Source organism: Anser cygnoides, chromosome 21 (genome assembly GCF_040182565.1).
Source record: "Anser cygnoides isolate HZ-2024a breed goose chromosome 21, Taihu_goose_T2T_genome, whole genome shotgun sequence".
Taxonomy (NCBI): domain Eukaryota; kingdom Metazoa; phylum Chordata; class Aves; order Anseriformes; family Anatidae; genus Anser; species Anser cygnoides.
Window position 1 is genome coordinate 2,063,893 of NC_089893.1, and position 16,367 is coordinate 2,080,259.

Genomic DNA, 16,367 nt, shown 5'->3' on the forward strand with positions numbered 1-16,367 from the left:
GGGTCAGTAAGCCCAGACTGTGAAAGCAGGCATGCCTTAGATAACGATGGACCAGATGTTCTCCACTCAAACATAAAAGAAAGTTCAGTAATCTTTCTCTTTTCCAAAGCAACCACCACCCTTGTTAGAGACTGTCTGGAAGTGCCATTTTTATTTTTGGTCGAATAGGCCAATGGAGAACAACATCAGATGCACATTCACAAGTGTTTGCGCAAGTCATTCAAAGACTTCACTCGTGTATTTTAGCAGCATGAACATTCCCAAGGAGTTAGGAGACCACAGCCAAGGACATGAAGTTTCACAATGGAGCCAGTCCGAGTACACAAGATACTGAAGGAGGAGGATAGTTAGCTTAAGTTCGCCAGTTTTCTTCTGTTTTTGCCTAGCCCTCTGCCACCTCTCTGGTCAACTACTGTTTGTTGTTCTGACTAAAAGATGCACTACCACCTTCTTTCAGTCTCCTGTGCATTCAGTCTTGCAATTTCTGAACTTTTATTTTACAGTAAACAATAAACTGAATCCTTTAGTTAAATCTTACTTCGCGGTTTTCAGACTCTGCTACAGAGCACGGATAGAGATAGTTTTAATAACAGCCTATGGAAGCAGACACATTCTTATCTTGAAGCACAGAGCATCGGCCTCCCCAGTCCCTTTTCCAGTTTCTCATATGAATCCAAATGAGAATACACTTCCCAGCAGTTGAAATCACACAATTTCCTTAAGTTAGGACCTCATTTGCTAATGCAACACCACCTCAGCAACATGTGCTTCTGGATTAATCCCATCTATCTTCACCAGACGAGGTGTGGCACAGAGCATATGTTCCAAGTTACTTCCTAAGGCTTAAAACCTTCCTTAAACTGTTTCCTCTCTACAGAAAAGTCACTTTGGTGACTTCTGTCCTGAAACTGAGACAATTCTTGGTGAGCACATGGCCACCTTTAAACATGTAAGAACAACAAAAAAAAAAACAACACCCAAATTCACTAAGTTAGTAGCGGAAAATTCCCCAAAAAGAAAAAAAAATTTACATCTCTATTCCATTGTGTTGTCAGACTGTTTGTTGTGTTCCATTTACATCAGAACTAACTAGGTCCATTAAAAAAAAAAAGTAATGATGAAATAAATAGATGCTGACACTAGTGGGATTTCAGGGGTGTTATAACTCATCGTTTTTCCTGCTTTCTCCTCCAGCTTCTAGTTTCTTCTCTTTTTTGGACCCTGTGTAATGAAATAAACACAGTTACACACTGTAATAGCTTTTACGGCATACAAGGCAGCATTGAAAGTCACTGACATTCATTAAGTATTCCACTGAACTCTTGATCTATTTACATAAGCCAGAGGAATGCTTTGGGAACTGATACTCAGCTCCAAAGAGCTGAAGACCTTACTACCCTCCACCTGTTGAATATCGTTGTCTTCACAATACTACTGTCAGAAAAACATGCACCTGCAGATCAGTTCCTAGAGAGCTTTAACAAAGACCGGCTTACACCTAAGGAACTGGCTATAAACTATTGTGACAGAGGCATAAATCAGCTGCTGAGGCAGTGGTACATTGTAACCTCACACTGAACAATGAACATTTGAAAACTGTGAGAAACCCAAAATTTTCATCTTCCTCTTTGCAGAAATAAGAACTGCTCCATAATCAGGATTTTCATCATATTGCTACATCCTACATCCTTTTAGGATGAAAAAAGCCTGCACTCGTAGCTATCAAAGTTCTAGACCACTGATCAAACATATACCCACCGGAGTCTGATTGAGGCTCATCACCTATTGCTTTCTCAGCCGTAGGAGGTTCCTCAGCTGGACTGATATCCTCAGGTTTATCTATATATAAAGCAGAAAGAGCATAGAAGTTAAGGGAAAATACACAGAAATTGGATGCAGGGAGATTAGGTGACCAGCAGCAAGCGAGGTTTACAAAAAAGTCAGCCATAGTGTCTCAGCAGGATTCCAGTAACTCACTCTGACAGTAGATCCCTCTAGGACACTCAAGAGGAACGTCACAGAACTGCTCCTTATTTCTCCCTGTCTGTCTTCTGGGCTTTATGTCCTTAGATGCCTTGGAGATCTACTTACAGACCAGCCACCTTTGGAATTGTGACTTTAAGAGAAACCAGCAGGCAACTCTGCTGACAAACAGCAGTCTAGACTTAAAAGAAATGGGGTACTCAGAACCTGAGGATCTTTTTTAAAAAAATGTTCAGAAAACAACAAGCCTTAGCGTCCCAGGCAGATGTTTTTCTGGGGCCCACCTAAGCTACAAACCTCTCTCATCAACAGCTCAGTGCATTTCTTGATGTAGGACACAACCATGAATATTTTTTCTAGACATCCAGAAGGCAACCGCTGGCTTATCTTTCTTACAAGGCAGACAGCCAAAGAGATAGATACTAAATAGGAAGATGTATCCTAGGTAGTACATAAATCTTCCTTCTCAGAAAGCTAGCAGAAACAGAGAGCTGGGGAGGGGAAAAAAAAAACACAACAAAAACACACGACTGTCATACCTAGGTTTTCCCAAGTCTTTGAGAATTAGGAGAATCATTTGATTCATCAGTTAACTGGCGTCTTCACATATTTAGCTCCCTTTTAAAAATGTGTTACTATATGGCAATTATCTAATACTAAGGCCACACTTCCCACCCACTCCTTACCTTCTTGCTTCCCCTCCGTGGGAGGGATAGTATTCTCAGTCTCGGAGGTTGCTGTAGCATTCTTGCCTGAATCAGGTTTTGTGGCATTCTTCTCCTTTTTAGATTTGGGTTTTGCAAATTTGGCCTTGTTCAGAAGATACTGCACTTCCCTGTCCAAGGCTGCTATCTTGAGCTCTATATCTTTGGACAGCAGGACAGGTTTCTCAGCAGGAGACAGCTTTTTCTGTTCAGCCAGTGTCTCATTTTTCCACATCTATGGGAAGGGAGGGGAAAGGTGCTTTTTGGATGTTTCTTAGGAGTTGTGACTGAGAGTGTGATACATCGTAGTTCCTGGAACTGAGTGTTCTAACATTGCTCAGGATAACACTGCTCATTGTTGCATTTCTACAAGTTTCTTAGTTACACAAAGGACAAAAAGCAACAGAACCCTCAAAACCCAATGGCTACTTCTGAAAGCCATGTAGCCAGATTACTGGGCTATACCACCACTCCTGGAGATAACTGTCCACACATAACACAAAAAAAACATTCCCCTAGAGCTTTCTGGGGTCACACAGAAGATTAGAAAACACTGAAACACACAAAATGTTTGCTGGTGGCATGGAAACAAGACATGCATGCTCTATTCCCTGACTTTGGGTGAATGTACAGTAGCTACTTCTTGAAATGGGAAGCACAACCCATTTACCATTGTTTCATTGATTGCTTTTTCCAGCGTACCCAGTTCCACTTCCGTGAATATCTGGTCAGACTCTGGAATCATGCGGGCTCCCCTTAAAGACAAAAAGAAAGTTTATTGTTGTTTAACCAAACAGATTATATATTGGCAACTCGGAGTTCACACCACCAGTAAAAACCAGTAATAAATAGTCTCCGCACATACCAAATTAGCACATTTTACACTTATCTTTCTAACATCTGCTGCAGGAAACAAGAGTCCTAAATCTATCTCTGGATGTTAGGAATGGAATACATAGTCAGCAAATGCAACTATCACAACAACAGAAGAACAGGGAAGACTCAAAAAGCTGAGACCATAGAACCAAGAGGGAAAAAAAGTCTGCTTGGAAATAGTGTGTATAGCATTGGACGCTTCCTCTTCTTCCAGTTTAAACAGTTTGCACACTTCTGTTAACATGTTTTGCAGAACCAAGTGCTAAGGAAGCTGAGTTTTGGGTATCTTTCCTCACAAGCACTAGCGACTTTCAGAACACATTCAATCTGGACAAGTCCTGCTGGCATCCCTTATGTTATGAGCTGCACAACTCTTATTCCTAACAGCTTGCTCTTACTTGAGGAAGATGTTTGAGTGGTTAAGCAGACTCTCCAGGGCAGCCAGGCGTTCTGGCCATTTTCTCCTTTCCTCGACACGGAAAAAGAGGTTCCTACAAAGCTTCTTCAGCTCTGAAAGCTTGTCTTTCAGCTCCTGCAAAAGGGGGAGAGCAGAAAGCAGACAATTAGCTTGCCCAGTCTCTAACTCTTTCCCTTGTGAACACTGTAAACCCCAGAAGATAAAACTTGCAGTTTTGTAATTCTCTATTAAATACACCATTTCCGTACAGTAAAATAAAATAAAAGCCACGTGACTAAGCTTTACGCAAAATCAACAGGTTACTGCTAATGCTGTTGAAGACCATTCATACACATTGAACGGTCAACGGAATATGTCCAACCACACATCCATATGGTTGGAAGAACTAATACATATTACATCTGTGCACTGCAGAAGCAAGAAATTTTCAAGAACTAGATTATAAAGAGTCAAGATGGATCTATACTCTGTCAGCCCATATGATGATTTCTATGTCAGTTATAGCAGACTGGTATCTCAACTCCATGCAGCAATACCTTAGTTGCAGCTGCATAGCCCTCCTCCTCCATCCAATTTGAAGCTTCACTAAGTTTTTTCGAAATTTCTTCTCTCTCCTCCTCTGTTGAGACAAACTGATACTCTTCTTGGTAAAGCTTGTCCTGAAAAGAACAATGCAAGCATTCCCTTCAAACAACACTGAGTGTGAAAGGAAAAGCCACCAGGTCACCCACTAGTAACTGGGATGCACTCTGAAGTCCAGGCATACTGCATGCATCGATTAGGAGATTTTCATTCAACCCTCCCAAATCTGAGCTCCTGCTCCCAGCATTTCTATGTGCATGATGGTAGATGTGCTGAAGTTCATTCTGCATTTAGGAAACCTCTCAATTCCACATGGGCTTGGGAGGCCTAACGTTAGAGAAGGTGACTGAAGGATTAGAACCAGGCTCTTCCAATCAGCTCAAAGAACCCTGCATCCAGATCAGCCAAACTACACAAGCCACTTCTACCCATGTTCCAGGAATTCTCATTTCTTTATATCCCTGTCTTACCTGGGTCTCAAAGATGAAGGACTCCAAGCTGTTGGCTGATTTTTCTCTTTCCTGTTTCTCTAGGTCTCTGACTGTCAAGTCTTGGAGTCTAGCATGTGAACAGAGCAGAAATCAAAGGTAGTAAAGTAAGTGCCTTTAGATGAGCACCACATCATATACACCAGTTTGAGTAATCACCATTCCTTCAATCCTCCATCTCTAGGAGAGGAAGGTGACAGGTGGAAAAGATTCAACTAAAGGGAGAGAGACAGCGCAGAATCCTTCTAGTTTTGAAGTCACAAAACTCATACAGCATTGACTATTTAAAACCAGAAACACTCTTTGACTCAAGAAATCCAGCAGCACTATAACAAATTTTACTATTTGCGTAACGTTTCTCTGGCTGCTGCTACCTCTGCTTACACCAAGAGCTCTGTTAGGTTGAGTGTGATCTCTACATTAAGTATTGCAGTCCCAGAATGCAGACATGTGCCATGGCAATTCAGAGTTGCCAACAGTTTCTTTGGAGATATTTTTCCCTGGTTCATTTCAAGAAGCTCTCAAAGACAGAAATCTAATCTAAGACCAGATTAGGCATCAAGGACCAAAGACGGAATGTTTCACTCAAAGAAAATCAGTTTAAGGGAACAGAAAAGGTGTCACTCCTGCACAGGGAATACAAATTGGTAAGAGGTAATTTTTGAAGCTCTCTTCCTTTTGTCCCAAAGCAACTCACTTCCTTCATCTAGAGCTTTAACCAGGCAGAGCTATTGAAAACATACTTTTTCATTGAGCTCTTCAGTTCATCCTCTAACAGATCAGGCACATCATTTACATCCAGTTCCATGGTGATTTCATGGACAAGCTTTTGCTTCTTGGGTGCTTTGATTTTCTTCTCTTCCTCTGTTTTAGTAGCTGTGCTTGCACCAGAACTTTTGGATGGTTCTTCTTCTTTCATAGTTTCTCTATTTTCTTTGGGATCCTGTAACAGACAAGATAAATTTTCAGACAAGCAGACAGATTTGCATTGTGTTCCAGTAATAGCCTGAAAGATGTTTCTAATGCAACTGAATTCGAAGGACCTAGTTACCAAAGACTGCCCAAGCAAGTAAGAAGAAATCTTGGGCATATCTGCAGGACGTAAATGGAAGAATGCATCAACGCATTTCCACAGGAATTCTGTATGCAGACAAGACACTGACAACTTAAGAAGGAATAAAGGACAAAGAGAGGCTTTAGTAGAAAAGAGATGTCCATCCTGCAACTGAAGACTAACTAAACTTTTTCCAAGGCAGGCCATTAATAGAGAAAGAATGCCACTGAACACTGCAAAACAATAGGTATTTATTTGCTCCAAATGTACCCCTCAGACACCAAAGTCTCAGTCCCATTCTTTCAACCCGATGCTTACCTGAGACTCTAATTTCTCGCCTTCTTCCTTTTTTTGTGGTTCTTCTTTCAGAGGGGTACTTTCTGCCTGATCTGGAAGTGGTGACTGCTGTTTCTCTTCTCCCTGCTCTTCACCAGCATCTTCTGCACTGCTCTTCTGGCCTTGTTTCACTGCCTGCTCTTCTTTAGCTGTTTCTGCTAGGCTTTCTTCTTCTTCCTGACCACCACAGGCAAGTACAGGGGAAAACAAAAGAAAGTTTTTGAGTAGAAATTCCATGCAAACATTTCACAGAACAGGTAATTCTCTGCAAAAACACAGCATTCACAGAGAAAGCAGACATTAATGAGGGACTGTATGAGGTGGGATAGAGGCAGAATATTAAGAGACACTTCAGTGCAGAACATGAATCCATGGCACAGAACTTTCATCTCACTGGAAGGAAACCAAATCAGTACTGCCAGTGAAACCGCAGTTGTGCCTATATTGCCCAGAAGAAAACAAGTAGCCTCCTAGACGCTTATACTAACAGCACACACAGAAACGTATCTATATGTCACCAGAACAATTTAGAAACAAGACACTTCGACAGAAGCAACTCCTGTAATGTTAGTCCACCACTGCTGGACTTGCCACCAAAAGACCACAAGTTTCTTTAAATGCATCAATTTCAGAGGAATACAGGACTTTCTCAAAAGTACATATTTAGAAGTTCTGACACCCTGCCAGACACCTTGAATTCTGCTCACGTGAATTTGCTGCCTCTTTTGCAGCCATAGCAAGACCTAGGGACTTCCTTCCACCTAACTGTCAGGGCAGTCACCCTGGGGCTCACCTGAACTGAGTCTGTCAGGTTCTCTCCAGTCTCTGGTGTATGGCCACCACCCCCAAACAGGCTTGAGATTGTGTTTCCAAGTTCTGTCAATAGGAGACAAAAAGTCCAGAACACCGTATTTCCGAAGGAAGAAGTAAGCCCTCTTCAGCGATCAGTTCTTTCCCTCACAACTGTAATGATTACCAAGGAGCTTCCCAACAGGTTTGCTACATACACTGCAGAACCTCATTCTTCCTGACCTTATTTTGTACTTCTGCATGCACACAGAAGTTGGGCCTCCACCTCTGCAAATTTGTAACTTCAGCTAAAAAGCTCCAAGCTTCAGCCTGTGACTGCATTAGCCATCTCTCCCCTTCACCTCCAAACATGCAGTTTCCAACTCCTCTGTATAGGCAGTCTTTGCACTTTCTCTAAAATTCAAGAAGTGCAAAGCACAGATGACAGCATCATGACCCAGACAACCTGAAGGGAGAATGTTGCAGGGTTGCGGATGCAGGACTTCCCTTCAGGACAGACCTCCTGAAATGATCAGATGTAAATGAACAAGAACACCTATTTTTCAAGTTGCAATGCATGCAATAGTCACCTTAGGAACGTATGACATCTCAGAGCTCCTTGCAGCACCCAGAAGCCACTTGCACAGGGCTTCTGTGTGCTCTGGAGCTATTGATATCAGAGACTATGGTTAACTGTCTAATTTCCACCCCTCAAATACATGGTGCTTGCTGTGCTCAGAGAAACAGTACGCTTATAGTAATCCCAGATACTGCTAATAAAAAAAAAGTCAGTATGAATATTAAAGTTCAGCATTTACTTGTTAGAGTTGACTCCTCCTCCGGTTTGTCTTCCACCAAGGTCTCAAACACAGATTCCACCTTGGAGAGGTGAGCATAGAATTAGTTTTAAGAAGGGACCATCACTAGCATAAACAAGGACAGAACTGGGAAGATAGACAGGTTGATGAACATCACAACAGGGCTTACCCGGTCAAGACTTAGTACTCCGCTCTCATCCATATTGAAGTGAGCTTTGATGCCTTTGGACTCGTAATCTGAGTGCTTCTTGAAACTGTCTCCAACTCCCTTTAACCTCACAGTAGTGAGATTGAGAGATCCAAAAATCCTGATGATAGACAAAAGCAGAAAGTGATTAAACTTAAGATGCAGAACAGCTAACCATTTCTCACATCCACAGCATTGGACAACTGCACTAAGCAAGGAACCAGTGTTGTTCGGTTTTCTAAAACAATTTGGAGAACCAATCTGCAAATACGTACTAGTGGCCAGTCAGATACATAGGCTGGGCACACTGCACTCTCATGGGGCTGTCTGCTCTGTTGCTGAACTCAACTCACCGCAAGTCATCCTGGTTCAGGAAAGACAGATCTCCATAGTTGACATAGAACTCAAAGTCATCTGTGTAGCGGTTGAAAGTGATAACTTTACGCTGTGGATAGGGTGCCATGCGCTGGAACAAAATCCTCTTATTATGCTTTAAACTCTTGGATTTATCATCTTCCTCAACTTCACGAGTAAACTCCACCTGCAACACAAAGACGAAACAACTACCAGCTGCCTTTACAGCATCCTATGTTAGAGGCTTCCACAGCATTTGACTGTCCTACCTCATGCAAAAGTTGGGGAACAGGTATGTGTTTTTCAACAGAGATTTCTGTATTCCTGACTTCTTAGATATATCACTTCTGTATTACTAAATATTTATTCTGTTTTCTTTATTAGATTTGCAGAAAAATCTCCATAGCTTCCTTGCTCAAAAAAATCCAATAGGTCACCTGGAACATTTCTCCCAACATAGCCCCATTTACCCACATCTTTTACAAAAGAAGGCAAGCCAAGGGTTACCTGGATAGGAAACATAGCTGCGTCTCGAACCACAAAAGGCTTCACCTTAAAGGCTTTGCTCAGAGCAGCTGCCTGGTAGACTGCACCCATAGCTGCAGCCTCATCAGCATTGATATTCTTGCCCAGTTCTTCTCTATGAAGTGAAAAGCAAAAGACATGAGCTTTGCAGCCACTGCCATGAGCAGTAATTTGTCAATAGGAGACATACTAGGGGGCCTCACATACTCACTTGCCCACAGCTTTCAGCAAAACTTCCTGCACTTTGGGGACCCGTGTGGCACCGCCAACTAGAATCACCTGGTCAATTCCATCCTAGGGATTGGAAACAGTCACCTTGTCTTTGAGAAAGCAATTTTGGAAAGCTAAGTTCAGGGCTTCCTTATGGTTCTTCCCCGGACATCGCACTCTGATGCGGTGCTTTAAGAACAACCATGCTACATGCTGCACTACATGCTGCAGTCCTAATGCAGGTCAGTGCCTGAGGTCTCAGACAGGCTGATGTGAGGCCATGCCAGCAATAGGAACCTGGAATCAGGTCTGTCAAACATGGTTGATATGGCCACTGCTAAAAGTCACCTGAACTTAATTTAGAATTAAACAAACTACAGTTTATGCCAGAGGAGCCAATGACTCAGACAGCAAGCTGGACCAGAACAGACGGAAACCCGGCCTCTAAGAGGTGAATCAATGTCTTGCTTTGAATACAGTAGCCAAAAGATGCTCAAGAGTACGCTGGCGTTCTGGAATGTGAGCATTTAGCAGCACAATAAGTCTCTCCAAATGACTGCATCACATTTGGTCCAACTGCAGTCAGGAACAGGGCTTCTAAAAGGAGCGCTCAAACAAGAAGCCTGAACAGCAGCAATTCTGTTTCCAAGCAGTTTAAGATTAAAACTTCAGAAGAGAGACCAGAACCAGCATCCCAGACAAAACAAGGAAAGACCAGCCTTTAAAACCTACAGCCCAAGAACACAGATTTTTTTAACAGAAAGAAAACACTCCTCCAACTACCTTATTTCTGGTAGATAGTGCAGAGAGCCACAACAGACTCCTGCATGACACTGCAAAAAGTAACTTCTCTGCAGCACCAACACCACTGTCTACTACAACAGCAGGCATCTGTACCTCTCAGCAGTGCTGATGCCTTGTAAATAACACAGTCACTGATGCTTTGATCATGACGTGACAGCAGCTCCACAAATGGAAACCTTCAGGCTTCTTAATGGATTCCTAAACATACCAGTTTCATTTCTGCGCTGCTCAGAGCCTGTTGCACAGGTCCTGGGACTCGTTGAAACAAGTCAGAGCACAAATCCTCAAATTCTTGCCTTGAGACTTTGGCCTTGAAGTCAATATCATCCAGTAGCCCCTCAATCTGTTGGGGGAAAAAAAATAAGATGTTAATATCCATGGAGCATTCTACAAGCAAAAATCTTTGCTTGCTTTGCCCAGTGTGCAAAAAGTTCCAGCTTTGTTAATGCACCCATAACTTGACTGCACTTCATCTGAACCCTACAATTGCTAAGGTGACGAGAAGACAGAATGCAGACATAACAGACAGCTTCTCTCAGACATTGTGAAAGTTTGTTTACCAAGCTTCGCACAGCTAACTTTTACCCAATACATTAATTTGATCAGTAGTGCTACTAAGTGGGCACAAGTTTAGAATAACTGCCAGTGCCACCACCTCTGAAATACTGGGAGTGATGCTTCTCAGCATACTGACACTGCAGAGAAACAGTTATGCTTTATTAATATTTAACTATTTATTAGATAATTAATCTAAATAACATCATCCCACCCTCAGTCCCAAGAACTCTGGAAACCCTGCAACAAAAAGTCATACCTGTGCCACATGGTCAGCATTTGCACTCAGGACAGTTTTCAGACGATTGGCCTCCTTTAGTAGTTTGGCCATGGCCCGGGGATTCTTTCGGACATCTTTTGAGGGATGTTGATCATTAAAGAGCTTTGCCAAATAATCCCGGAGACGAAGCTCCATCTCTAAACCCCCAAGAGTACGGTCAAACCTGGAAAGAAAAAAAAAAGAACCAGGATATAATAAATTAAAACAAGCTGAAAGCAAACAAACCTCATGTATTATTTCACAACTATGCCAAGCAGAAAGTGGTCAAAAATAGCTGAAGTACTATTAGCTGTGTCTGCAAAAGAATGACAGTTGCTCCAAAAAGAACATCTTACATAAGCCAAGAAAAGAAAGATTCACCACCACAGTAGCCATTGTACAAAAAATTTCATCGTATGTATGGTAAAGGCCTTATTGCTAAGCCCATCAAACAGCTGAGAAGCCAAGGGATAACTGTGTCAGGTCCCAGGTATTTTATCGAAAACAGTAGTATAAGTGTTTTCAGAGTTAAAATTGCTGAGCTGGACATCTACAGCATCCCCCTCGTTATTTGGCAACGTTTAACTGCAGTGCATTTTTGTTCCTCTCCAGAAGGATATTCCACTTTTTCCAACTGACACCCTCTACTTCTGTAAGATCTTATCAAATGGAATTACATTAAAATGGGTTGAGGCTGTATTAAAAAAAAAAAAAAAAGCCTGAAACAGACTAAGTATACTGATTGCCTCCTGGGCTCCTTCAATTTCTCAGCTACCTTCTGCAGTGATGTAAGAATTATTAACAACTGTAGTCTTCTCACTCTACATTCTTCCCACTTTATGATCCAAATTACCATGCTGAAGTCTCATTCAAACTTTCTATGTTTAGAAGAGACTGTGAAACAAATGATTTCTTTCCTGAGACCTTCAGGTTTTGCGCAACTTGTGTTGAATTCTTACCCAATGCCCTGGATCTGCAATTGAGGTTGGGTTCCCGAGTCCTTAGTTTTCACTGTCTGATACGTAACAATAGTACAAACGGTGCTTCCTGCTCCCATGTCGTAAAACATGATATTCTGAAAAGAGAAGCTAGGACGGTGAAGCAGAAACACTTGGATATCCCCCATGAATAAGGAAAGAACACATGGCTTTCCAAGTTTGATACAGGCCAAGGCTATGTCTATTCCCTAGACTGGCTTTATACCATATGACAGAGATGCAGGACTCGTACCTCGATCAAACTAAGGAGATGTGCAGGGTCATGCCTGACACAGATAGACATGAAAAAATTTTCACCCATTTTGTAAATCAGAAATCAAAGCTTTGCTCTTTAAAAGTTTCTTAAACCTCAGGAAAATCAACTATTTCAGAGTCAGTCTTCCAAGACCTTAAAAAAAAAAAAAATGCTAATGTTACTCCCCACCAGCTGACGGGCAAGAAACACACACTTTTTCAAGATGGGAACTTCCAGCCACCTGGCCTTCACTCCAGAAGCTCTGAGGCTTTTAAGGCTCTACCACATTCACACAGGATTTCACATCTTCATCTTGTTGATGAACACATGAAAACAGAGGACACTGGCTGAACAGCAAGTCCACTTCCTCACTGTTAAGGCCTTTTTGATTTTATCTGCAGCGCTTTCTCCCCTGCCTGCATGCACTTGCATGGGACTATCTCCCAGCTACACCTACCTGTGCTGTGGCATTGATGTCTTTCCTCCTAAAAACTCCGTAATTCAATGCTACAGCAGTGTTGTCATTGATCAGCTGCAGAACCTTCAAGTCAGCCATGCGAGCGGCATGCAGAACTGCCCTCCTCTCCGCCTGGTTGAAGTAGGTGGGAACAGTGATCACTGCATCCTTGATGGGTTGCTCTGAAAGAGTTGGTGGAAGACGTTTTTTCATCAGAGTAGCCACATGCAAAGACAACATAATGGAATGACGGTAGCAAAACCAGAGAATCCAAGCTAAAGACCCCTACATAACTCAATCCCGAAGCAACATCAGCAGCTAGTATCATTAGAGATTACTCCGTTCCCTGTTTAAATCAAGCAGACTTTTCAGATTCTCATAAAGCCACTAATCTACTGCTTGACTTTCATGTGTCAAAATTATCTCAAATGCCTTAAATTGTAGCAGATATGATCTTCAATGGAACCTTACTTCATCAATAAACTGCATTCATTCTCCAGAGTAAAAAGTATTTGGACTGGCTCTGATGTTACCGAACATCATACAGCTTCCCAGTAATGCCACAAATGAAACACATCAATCTAAATTGACCTGTAATTTTCATTACTTTGTGATCTCATTACCACCACAGCATGGAAACATCCTGTTTCTAAGATGACCCAACATCCCATTTCTAAGAAACCATGGGTTTTCCAGACACCTTCTGTCTCCATTCACATTTTATAATACACAAACATATGCAAGTACTGTAAGAAACGTAAGTCCTTCCAACCTGCAAATTCCTCAGCCAGACCACGTGAATAGTTCAGGACCATACCAAGCATTTCCTCTGGAGAATACTGTACCACCCTACAAGAAACAGAGAAGAAAGGAAGTTACAACAGAGTCAGCTACATAAGTCCAATAGCAAAAGTCCCACTCACAAGGAACCCAGAAGCAGTCACTTACTGGGATAGCTTGAAGATAACTGTCTGTCTCTTTTCATCCTCCACCAGTTCATGTTCTGGGAACCGGGTCTGGTACAGCGCCACTTGGGGGTTGTTGATGTGCTTACCCAAAAGATCCTGAAAGTATCTGAATGCCACCTTGGGGGTCCTTATAGACTACAGAAAGAAAGAATAAATCACCCAACTGCATTTATTTGTCCTTCCTGCTGTTAGACAAACCTCTCCCAATCTACATGGTGAACAATTCTTGTGATGGGATTTTGGAACACAAGCCTGGTACACAAAGAGCTGGTAGAGAAAGCCAGCAAAACACCAAGGAGATAAGAAAGCAAGTACAGGGCAAGAAATAAAACTTCCTCTTAATTTAGATATTTATCATTTTTATGATAAATAAAATAGATATTTATCATTTAGATATCAATCAATATCAATTAGATATTAATTTAGATATCAATCAATAGATATTTATCATTTATTAGAACCCAACTGTGGGAACACACCTTCTCATGTACATGAACTGCAGCTGGCATAAGAAGCAACGTGAACTCTTACCATTCCTAGTGCACTATCACCAAAGAGACGTTCATTTTCCTTCAAAGAAACAGCCACAGGTGTTTTCCTTCGCGATTCCCTATACAGGAAAAAAAACAGCAATAAAGGTGAACGGTCAATACAGAGGTCCTAGCGACAAAGGGTAGCGATTACTTTCCAGAAAGACTAAAAGATTCTCAGATACCACCTACAGAGAGGAAGACCAGCTCTATTAATCGAAAGAGCTGCAAATAGCAACATCTCTCTTCAGAACTTTCATATCTTCCAATGTTCTTCATGACAACCGCAACTAACACACTTGACCAAAACACAGACAGCTATCTTTCAAATTAACAGCTGAAGTTGTGGAGTTGTATAATTTTTCCCATAGCACTAAACTACTTAACAAGAGATGAATCATTTCTGCTACAAATCCAAGTATGAAAACACTAAGATGATGATTTCATTATGATAACTATCAAATGGCTTGAAGTTGTCCACTAAGTTCATAAATACTTCTGCACGCTACCCACTTCTGAATACTTTTTAACACGTTAGCAGCTGTCTATCGTAAGGCTACAACAAAATGACTTGACGCGAAGAAGACAGACTCACAAGCAATGTTCTAGAATGGGCTACTTCGTAATTAGACAAAACTTGCATAATTTTTGCTTCCCTCCACCAATGAGGGAATCAAGACAGTTCCCTCATTCTGTCAATGACTGCCACGTTTCAGGGAGCTAGGTGAAAAACACACTTATTACCTGAGTCTAGACTCCCAGAAAGCAAGGATGCTCCTGATCAAAAATCCTCTCCCATCCATGTTTTTTCCATTCAGTGTCTTGAGGACTGGTGGCAGCAACAGCAGCCAAGTGAAAGATGACTTTTATTTGCTTCACAAGTGACTGTGGGTTCTGAGCAGCAACACAAACCTACTTTCGTGTTCCATTATGGAGAACTGAGAATCTGGCTTCTTAACGGTATATGCAGGAAGATGATACTACGCTCTTTCACATCTGTATCACAACGCATTATCAATTAAACAGACCTCGGGTCGCTTGCTTACAATGCGCCCAAAGCTCAACTCAGCACCCCTAAGACAAGCGTAAAGGCTGATCTGCTGCCCTGCTGCTCAGGTCGGCACTCCACAGCCGCTCAGCCATGCTCGGAAGCGCTAGGACTGAATTCAGGCAATCCTAAATTAGATAGCAGGGATGTTCCCCACATGACACTGAAACAGAACTAACCGAACCCCCCGCCACCCCAAAACTTTGACTCCTAGTGGTGTTTGCGATGACCTCTCAGGCCCCAGCACGAGACAGCCGCTAGGAACGCGTGTGAGCAGCAGCCCGGGCCGCCCCAGCCCCACGCAGCACCGGCACTCGGCCGGGCCGCAGGACCAGCTGCTTACTTGTTCAGGACGATCTCCATCGGCACGCCAGGCTTCACGATGGCGATCTTCATCGACTCGCTGCCCATGTCCACCGACATCACGGCCAGCGGCTCTGCGGCACGCGAGGGAAGCAGACGCGGTAAGTGCCCGTGCTCCGGGAGGGGACGGACGCCGCTCCCCGCCGAGCAGCCCCGGGCCCGCCGGGACGCTCCCGCGGCACGAGTCCCCCGAGCGCCCCCGGGAGCCGCGGCCCCGGCTGGCCGCCCCGGCCCGCCCCGAGAGCCGCGGGGAGACCCCCGCCCGGCGCCAGCCCCCGCTGCGTCCGCGGCCCGGCCCAGGCCCCGCCGCGCGCAGCCCCGTGCCCGCACGTACCTGCCCGCGGCAGGAGGCAGGCGAGCAGCAGCCAGCCCAGCGCCCAGCAGGGCGCCCGCGCCATGTCCTCGCCGCCGCCGCCGCGCGCGGCCCCGGAGCGCCCCGCCCGCCCCTCGCGGCCCGGCCCGGCCCGGCCCCCCTGCCCGCCGCCGGCCGCCGCCGCCGCCGCCGCTGCGCCCGCGGCCCCGCGCCTCGCGCAACGCCCGGCCCGGACGCGGCGCAAGCTCATTGGCGCGGGCGGCAGCGCCGGGCGCCGCACGCCAATCAGGCGGCCCGCGCGCCCCCATTGGGCCACGTCGGGGAGAGCCGGAAGCGGGCCCGACGGGAGCTCCGCCACCATTGGCCGGGCGCGCCGGGGCGGGGCGCCGGGAGAAGAGAGGGGCGGCCGCGTGCGCGGAGGCGCTTTGCGCACGCGCCCTCACGACAGCAGAGCCACGTGCGGCCCGCCCGGCCCGCGAGCGCCCCCTGGCGGCCGGGAGACGCCTCGCAGGG

General features: G+C 44.3%; 1 protein-coding gene across 1 annotated transcript; it reads right to left on the minus strand.

Moving 5' to 3' along the window:
* Nucleotides 1-121: 121 nt before the first annotated feature.
* On the minus strand, nt 122-16,032 carry HYOU1 (hypoxia up-regulated 1). The gene is made up of 24 exons (XM_066981193.1): nt 15,876-16,032; nt 15,522-15,615; nt 14,132-14,210; nt 13,581-13,735; nt 13,405-13,481; nt 12,633-12,814; nt 11,902-12,017; nt 10,943-11,126; nt 10,337-10,471; nt 9,326-9,408; nt 9,097-9,229; nt 8,589-8,776; nt 8,218-8,356; nt 8,049-8,109; nt 7,235-7,317; nt 6,424-6,618; nt 5,795-5,994; nt 5,034-5,121; nt 4,518-4,640; nt 3,962-4,095; nt 3,358-3,442; nt 2,670-2,922; nt 1,759-1,839; nt 122-1,221 (listed from the first exon to the last, which is right to left on the minus strand). Exons 1-24 carry the CDS (start codon nt 15,937-15,939, stop codon nt 1,160-1,162), a joined length of 2,994 nt encoding a protein of 997 aa, XP_066837294.1. The 5' UTR covers nt 15,940-16,032; the 3' UTR covers nt 122-1,159.
* Nucleotides 16,033-16,367: the final 335 nt, after the last annotated feature.